Below are 8,629 nucleotides of genomic sequence, written 5' to 3'. Positions count from 1 at the left end.
TGTTTATGCTTAGTACTAATCCATTTTGTTCATCATGTACATGTAATTTGAGTAGTACTAAAAAATTGAGGTTCTTTGTAAATATTTGTTTAAGACATTACGCAAATGCTGCCAACCCTTGTCTGTTCACAAACATACTATTGTCATTTCATGAAAGAATGTATGTAAAGTAAATTTCCTTCAGAGTATTAAAAGCAAAGTTGTATGCTGTTGATGGATTTGACCATAAGGGGAATTTCCCACAGTTTTTTTAAAGAAAGTTAGTTTACAGAAAATACGATCAGAAATTGTTCTTCTTTGCCATTGAATAATGAATTAGTTGAATTAATTTTTAAGAATAAAGATGGCCACCCAGCAAACATAAAACGTTTTACAGAAAACGTTTAAATGTCGGGTTATATAAAAGGTATAAAAACGTTTTAATGACATTCAAAAAACATTTTTGAAAACTTGATGCAAAACATTCTAAAAATAATGTTATTTATGTGTTGAAAAAATATTTTCCAAAAATATTTTCATGACCTTTATCCCAACATTTAAATGTTATTAAAACATTTTGTATAAGAAAAAAAAAAAAAAAGGTTCGTCTCAAAGCTTACGCAGCGTTTGTAAAATCCCACGATTTGACAAAAAACAAATGCGGACATTTTTTATAGTTTTTCCAGAAAAATCGGCGAAAATCAGACTTTTTCTCAAAATACCATGAAAAAAAGTCGGAATTAAAAAAAAAAAAAAATCGCATTTCGCATTTGTTTTTAAATTTTTTGTGAGCTTTGAGACAAACCTTCTTTTTTTTTGGCCTATTACGTTTTAAGAACATTTTTGTGTTTGCTGGGTAGCTGTCAGCTGAAAAAAAATCAGAATTTTTGTGAGTATCTACTTATAATTTTATATGTCCTAAAGGATAAACAAGTGCAGGCTCAAAGTTATGTTATTGATCAAATCAAAGAGGTCAGAGAAGAGTCTTATTATAGTCAAGCTGTCCACTACGTGAATATTTTGAAATAAGCCAGCACCTTCAAGAGCCATTTTGGACCACTGGGTTGAAATATAATGAGCCCTCAATGCCCCTAGTAATCAATGTTCACTGCTTCAAACTTACATTGTAAAATTGTAATGGCATGCTGGTCCACAATTTGTGACACTTTTAAAATGTCAAATTCACAAATCAACAACAGGTAGGCCTAATGCCATTGATTGGTGTTGAGTGCCTCTTGTTTACATGGGAATGAGGCTGTGGATCACAAAATGCCCCTTTAATAATACTGTACATTTCTACCACGCACAAATCAACTTAAAAGTATTCATGGCGGAACTATGGTGCCAATTACTCCCAATTACTGCCAATGTTTTCCTGTGCTGAGACTAATACTAGTCTCAGTTCCTGTGTGAGTGTGAAGATCACACAGACCGAACAGAGTAATGCAAAAGAGGGCTGGATAAGGGAGGTTGGATTTTATGTTACGTTTCACTTGATTATGCCAAATTTTAATTGTAAATTGCTAGCTTGTGTAACAAGCCAAAGATATAAATTTGTAACTCTACCATTTTTCGTGTTGAGGCAGCTTTTTCATTTGCACATCTTTGTCACATGTTTAAGCATGTGCGTGTGTACACTACTTTGAGTGAACACTAGCAATTTATAGCTGCGTCCAATGAAATGCGCACTGATGTCACTGCCACATCAGGGTGGAAAATGGTAGTATGTATACAATGTATATTGGAACATGCAAGGTGTTGGATACTATGTACATAATATTTATTCAGAATTGAAATTAATATGTCAGTAACAGAAAAAAACCACATAGATTAGTGTATGTGGAGATTGGAGAATGGTATGTATAGGCCTACAAGGTTTCATATTTCATTGCAGCCTGTGATCTTGACCCTCACGGAGCCTTCAAGAATAGTTAGTTACCAGTTAAATGCCTAATCTTTACCTGTGCACCTTTGACAAGTGAATGAGTTTTTAGATGTGGTGACTCTTGAGCATGTTACATTTTGGAGGAGTGAATCTTTCCCTTTTCCTGATGAATGTTGTTACTGTAGAGTCAAATAATTATGTTCTTTGGTGATCAAATGTTGACCATGGTGAATGATGTTGAATCCTGACTTATGTTGAAGACAAAGAGTAATATTATTGACTAATTTTGGCTTCTAATTAAACAGTAAACACTTACGGAGGGTCAGCTCCAGATTGCCAATCAGGCTGCATTTATGTGAACATAATGATTGAGTACTATATTAGACCTAATTAGCAGTGTTCAGTCGAATTTAGGAAAAATAAATGGTTGTCCCACGGACAACCAGATTACAATTTCTGGTTGTCCGTCTAAGTTTTTGGTTGTCCGTAGGCCTACAAATGTGACTTTTGGCTAGATTTATGGTTGTCGGCGGACAACCGAATCAATCAGTATTTTGGTTGTCCGGTGACTTTTTAGTTGTCCCGGCAACCGGACAACCAAAATTTGAACGCTGCTAATTAGTGCCCTGGACATGGACGAAGAAGATAATATACCGCATACAAGCAGTCAAAGTCTCAGCATCACCCGATAATGAGGGCCGATTGTTCCATGAAATGCAACAGGCAAAACTGGTATGCACTTACCGCATATTTTTACGGTCTGTCGCGTAATCACAAAGGCATGCAACGCTCTATCGCGTGATTGTTAAACACGGCGCAATCAAACAATCGCCTTTATGAATATGCGAGAATTCACAGCATACAATGCATGGGGACTTTGACTGTTGATACATGGTCTGTTGTAGTCTGTGGCCCTGGATACTTCAGTAAGTCATCTGATGGAGATGTTTCAGAATTTCATTTTGCAGTTTAAGAAAATTGCAATAATACCCATAGACCAATGTCACAGCTTTTGCAACTCTGTACTGAGATGTTTTTGCAGTGATTCAACTAGCATTCTGTACCATTTTTCATTCTAAAAGTGCCCGGGCCTGAAAATGAATTTAAAGGGGCACTTAACTAAATGCAAGTTGAAATTGTTTACGGGCACTATTGAATTATGGGAGGGTTGCTGATTAGGTTGAATATATAATATTGTATTAAAAAGTGTATTGAAAGTGTGGTGAGGATTCCTTGGTATTTTGGTCAATTTTATTATTGTGCCAGATCCAAGTTTTTCTGCCTGTGTGCGCCATAGCCCAGCCCCACCCAACAGATAGATGTCCATATTCTGGACAACATCCAGAAAGGTGGGAACTGGCCAGTGAAGGCACTACAAGAATGAGCAAACTTCATGCAGCAAACAATATGTGATGCAACCAACTCCATGATTTTGCTACACTTGAAAGTTATCATTGTTGTGTCAGCAAAAGTATAGAAAGAGAATATATCAAATTCCATTAATATATTCTTGTTCATTGATTGGTTAAAAGTGCATCGCATGACCAAAAACTGTTCTACCCTCAGTACCCCCATCCATAAATAGTACCCGTAAGCTGAAATAGTATTTTCAATGTCCTGGATGAGCCATAAATAGTACTTTTGGCCATCCGATGCGACTGAACAGTTTATGTACGCGCAACTGCCATATTGGTTAGCCTGATTTTAGCCTGTTCGTTTTTTTTGAAGGGCATAAATATATAGGTTGTGCTCAATTTGCCTTGTGCTGTTCATTCAGGATAGAAGCTGAGAGTCCAAATGTTGAATAATTTTCTTTTAACCAATCAATGAACATAGAATATATTAATGAAGTATATAAAGCAAATATATATTGCCTATATTGGTTAAAACTATGACTCCTCGTTGAGATCAATTAATACTTTTCCCTTCAGGGTTGCGTCCCTCAGGAAAATAGTACTATTGATCTCACCTCGGGCTCGTAGTTTTAACCAGAACCTCTCATGGCAGTATATATTTGTATACTCTATATTATGAAAAGGTATCAAATAAAAGATGAAAGAGAAAATGTTCAGATTTCTTCGCTTTGTTCTTTGTGGTAAAGTGTTCAAATCATGCTTTCCAAGCAACCTCCCTGTTATTTAATATTGCAAAAAAAATGTTTCTTATTAACTAATATTTTAAGTAGTCACTGTGTCAAGTTTAGTGTTTAATAATTGTTAAAAAAATACTTGGCATAGGCCAATGGCTTCAATAAACAGTGGCGGCACCCCAGTAAAAACCCAAAATTACCAACAATTTTTACCTTTTGCAGCAAATTTTCACAAAATTTGTTGATTTCCCCCTGAAATTCACTTTGCCCCTTCAATGCCCCCATAAATATTCCTGGCACCGCCACTGGCAATAAATTTCAGAAATTATGCAAAATCTCGTTTAGGCACTGTGCAATAATTATGAGCCCCGGCCCCGGGTTAAAATTTCTGAATGGCTCGCTTAAAAATCATTTGCCCCCCACCTCTTGGCCCGCCAAAAATTCTTTTGCCCCCCCCTCTTCCACATGCCAAATTTTGGGATCCCAATTTACAAACCTTAAATGGTCTAGATATATATGTTGTGAGCGCAGCGAGCAGGAAAATTTGCATATTAAAGAGCGTTTTATTTAAATGGCGCCCCATGAACGTGTGCCAAAAATCGCTTGCCCCCTCCCCCTCTCGGCTGGGTAAAAATTGCTCCCCCCAATTTTACCCTCCCTGGGCTAATAATTATTTCACAGCCCCAATGTGCAGTGGCCGAAGGTATAGCTAGGCAGATGGGTATAACTTTTGAGACACTCTCAGGCCCGTAACCAGGATTTATTTGGGGGTTAATTTTGAAAAAGTTTTTTTTTCAAATTTTGGACTAGAGGTGGATTTTGAGAGAGAGGACCAAGATTTGGACCTTTTGAGTACCGGTACCTGCCCCCCTCCTCCGGGGCCTAGTACTTGCCCTGTTGCCCATCTGGAATCCAAATCGATTGTGTCCAATGATTCATAGTGCGCTACTAGGCGCACAAGAGACATTAATCCATAAGCCTCAGCACACTTTTAATACGTTGTCATTGACCACTATGGCCCCAGATTCCGTCATTAAAGGGGCATTTTGTCATCCACAGCCTCATCCCATCCCCCCCCGCACTTTTCTAAAAAAAAGTTAAAATTTTTATACCACTGGCTACATAATATTTTAGGCTGTGCAATAATTATGAGCCCTGGGGAGGGTAAAATGGGGGGGCAAGCAATTTTGGCACACATTCATGGGGCGCCTTTTAATAAAACGCTCTAAAAGGCTTAGGAAAACAGTAGGCCTACTGGTATGGAAATGCTTAAATATGCACATTTTCCTGCTCGCTGCGCTTGCAACATTCATCTAGACCATTTATGGTTTGCAAATTGGGATCCCAAAAATTTGGCATGTTCAAAGGGGGGGCAAAGATTTTTGGCAGGCCGAGAGGGTGGGGGCATAATTATTGCACAGCCACTTATGTTCCAAAATTTCTTGCAGATTAATTCGTTTAGCAAATATCGCCAAATTTCGTTCTGGTATACCACCACAAAATTACAACAGTGGCTTATGGAGCAGTGTAATACACTAAATCATGAATAACTCGCAAACGCAAAATCTGAATCAACTAAAAAATTTTCGTGGATATCTACTGAAAAATGTCATAACTTGAAGAGGATGCTATCACGAGACATTCCACAGGCTTCGCACAAGTGCACAAGACAATTTATATATATACTGCGCCAATAAAGTATCCTTACACTTGGATAAATAATCACAATTTCCAAACTGAAAAATATTTGGGTAAATTTGTTTTTTTAATAAATGCACTATCTAATTCTGCACATTGTGACACCACATTGAATCCAATGTGACTTCAAGAAGCAAAGCTATTATACAAGCATTTGATTAGACGAAGGTCCAGTTTTAAAAGTGACAAACTGGCCTATTCAAAACTCCACAGACTAGACATCTGGTTTGAGAGTGGTGAATGGCTAATTTATGCGTTTGGCTTTGATTTAAAACAAAAGGAACAAAAGAAAACTGAAACAAAAGAACTGACAAATAAAATGAAAGTTATGAAAAGTACAGAACAGAGAAGTAAAAACTGAAATAAAAACTGCTTTAAATAACGCTTCATTGAAGAAACTGTGTTGTCTCTTTGTTTTGCTTGTCCCGGTTGCTTGTTGGGAATCTTTTTGCGCCTTGTATAGGCCAGTTTGTCACTTAAAACTGGACCTTCGTCTATTCAATTGCATGTAACTTTACTTCTTGAGGTCACATTGGATTCAATGTGGTGTCATAATGTGCAGAATTAGATATAATAGTGCATAGTCTATTAAAAAAACAAATTTACCCCAATATTGTTCAGTTTTGAAATTATGATTATTTTTCCAAGTGTAAGGATATTTTATTGGCGCAGTATACTATAGCAGTACGTTCTTTGTCCAGTATAACAAATTTCAATTAATTTTAAATAAATCAAATCAGGGCCTGGATTATATAATAATTATATATATTTTTTTAACCAATCCAGTCTTTATTATATTTTAGTGTCTAGCCCTACCTGTCCCGAAGATTAGGTGTAACAGCGTCCTCTATAATGCGTTGAGCTCTCAGTTCTCAGCCAATCACAACTCGTCTTTGATGCACCAGGTTTAAAATTCGATAGACGTTGTTTTTCAGGAAGTAAACACGCTGCTGATCAAGATTTAGAGTGGATGATTTTACTACAAAAACACACCAAAAATGGTATCCAAGCGGTATGTATGTTAAACCAAATTAAGTGATCAAATATAAGGGAATGAAAAGATGTATATTATGAAAAATACTTGGATATTGAGCAATGAGATGTGTCAGTAAAGTAAACATGAAAAATTGTCATGATGAAGTAAGCTTAAAAATTCGCCATGCCAATCTTGTCTTGATAATACTGCACCAACATGACCAACCGCCGCCGCTGGCGCTGACAAGCGGCTAGGGGACGCAGGGGTAACCTTGTCAATCAAATACTTCATCTGTTGTGTTCAATACTTAATCCGATAAGTGATCGATGTATATCGATAAAAGTAGGATCAAGATCATGGAATTAATTTAAGCTACTACGGGCAAGCACTTTAATACTTTACGAGGTGATTCAGCCAGATACCTGGATTCAGCACTCAACAACAAGTTGTCATGACTTAATTTATTCTTTATGATTACGATTTAAAAAAAAAACACCTAATAATAAAAATATAAACAAAATAATGATAATATTTATTTTTAATATAAGAATATAAGGTATATAAGATTTGTTTTATTCACGAAATTAAAACATTGTTTTTTATCATTATCATATACCGTAGGCCTATATGCATGAATTCGTAACGTTATAGGCCTACATTATAAATATCCGCACGAACGGAACAGCATGACTATATCGTGTCATAAAATGTAGGCCTAACTTGAATACAAATACCAATTCAATTTAGCAGAAAAATGTTATATTAAGATGCGCTTTGTGTTTTTTGTTTGGTTAAAACTAAGCACTTTAATAATTCTCAAATTGTTAATACAAATAGGAATGCGTCTTTTGAGTATAGGCCTAATACATATTTATTAGTATAGTTTTGCAATTATTATTTTTGTTATTATTTATATATTGTGTTATTCAATTTTGAATTATGTTCAATTATCCCAGCAAACACAAAAGTTTTCGACATCATTAGCAAAAGGTTAGAAAAGGTTGCCAGAAAATGTTTAAATGTCGGGTTACATAAAGGGTATATAAGGAATAAAACTTTCTCATAACATTCAAAAACATTTTTTTGATAACTTACTGCAAATATTCTCAAACATATCATTATTTAAGTGGTGCACAAAATATTTGGCAAAAAATGTTTGCAGAAAATATTTTTCAATAACATTTTGAAAACATTTAACAAATATTTTTGCAGTGTGTTTCCATACAAAACGTTTTAAAATGTTTTCATGACCTTTCATAACCCGACATTTAATGTTATTAAAACGTTTTTACCAAAACCAAAACCCAAAAATGATTTGTGTTTGCCGGGATGGCCTTTCAGACCTTCACATTAAAATATAGATTACTTGGTAGCTTTATAATGATTTAATATAAAAGTTATTATTATTATCATTATTTATAACATTGTGATGATTTTTCATTATTATTATAAATTTTTATTTCATTTCAAATTGTAATATTTTACAATTATTTAACTTTTATTCCATGCAGATTTAAATGCGCGCACGTTAAACTTGGTAAATTTCGCACAGTGGTCCTCTGGGCATAATTGCCTATCGATTGGATTGATCATGGATATAAACGTATTGGTGATGTCACAAGCTTAACTTTGGTGGACAATAGAACAACCATTGATTGACAAGGTTACCCCTGCGTCCCCTAGCCGCTTGTCTGGCGCTGGGCTATTATAAACGTGCAGTCCCATGGTTCCGTATACGGCATACGCGTATTCCTTCGGCCGGGGTTGCCAGAGGATGCTGGTAAATTACAGGCAATGAGTGACAGCAAGATAATATGTAAAAAATTACCCACATGCCCAGGTTGAGACTGAGAGTTCATAGGGACAATGTCGGGAACTACGTCACACTATTGTTCGACCTAGGCTACATCATTTTTGACACATGCGTGTTCGTCAATACAGCTTTAGTCTCCTCCACCTTCGCAACACGCATGCACGGTACGTGGAGAGACTGGAGTGACCA

The 8,629-nt window shown here is 35.9% G+C and overlaps 1 protein-coding gene across 1 annotated transcript in view; it reads left to right on the top strand.

Annotated features, from left to right (window-relative positions):
- Positions 1 to 6,533: 6,533 nt before the first annotated feature.
- Positions 6,534 to 8,629, top strand: part of LOC140147977 (protein regulator of cytokinesis 1-like) — a 28,527-nt gene continuing 26,431 nt past the window's right edge. Inside the window, 1 exon segment of the mRNA XM_072169795.1 lies at positions 6,534 to 6,663. Within this exon segment, the coding sequence (XP_072025896.1) occupies positions 6,650 to 6,663 (14 nt within the window). The 5' untranslated portion in view covers positions 6,534 to 6,649.

The sequence above is a fragment of the Amphiura filiformis genome, chromosome 3 (assembly GCF_039555335.1).
Source record: "Amphiura filiformis chromosome 3, Afil_fr2py, whole genome shotgun sequence".
Taxonomy (NCBI): domain Eukaryota; kingdom Metazoa; phylum Echinodermata; class Ophiuroidea; order Amphilepidida; family Amphiuridae; genus Amphiura; species Amphiura filiformis.
The sequence above is the reverse complement of the archived record's forward strand: the minus strand, read 5'-3'. Positions and strand labels throughout refer to the sequence as shown.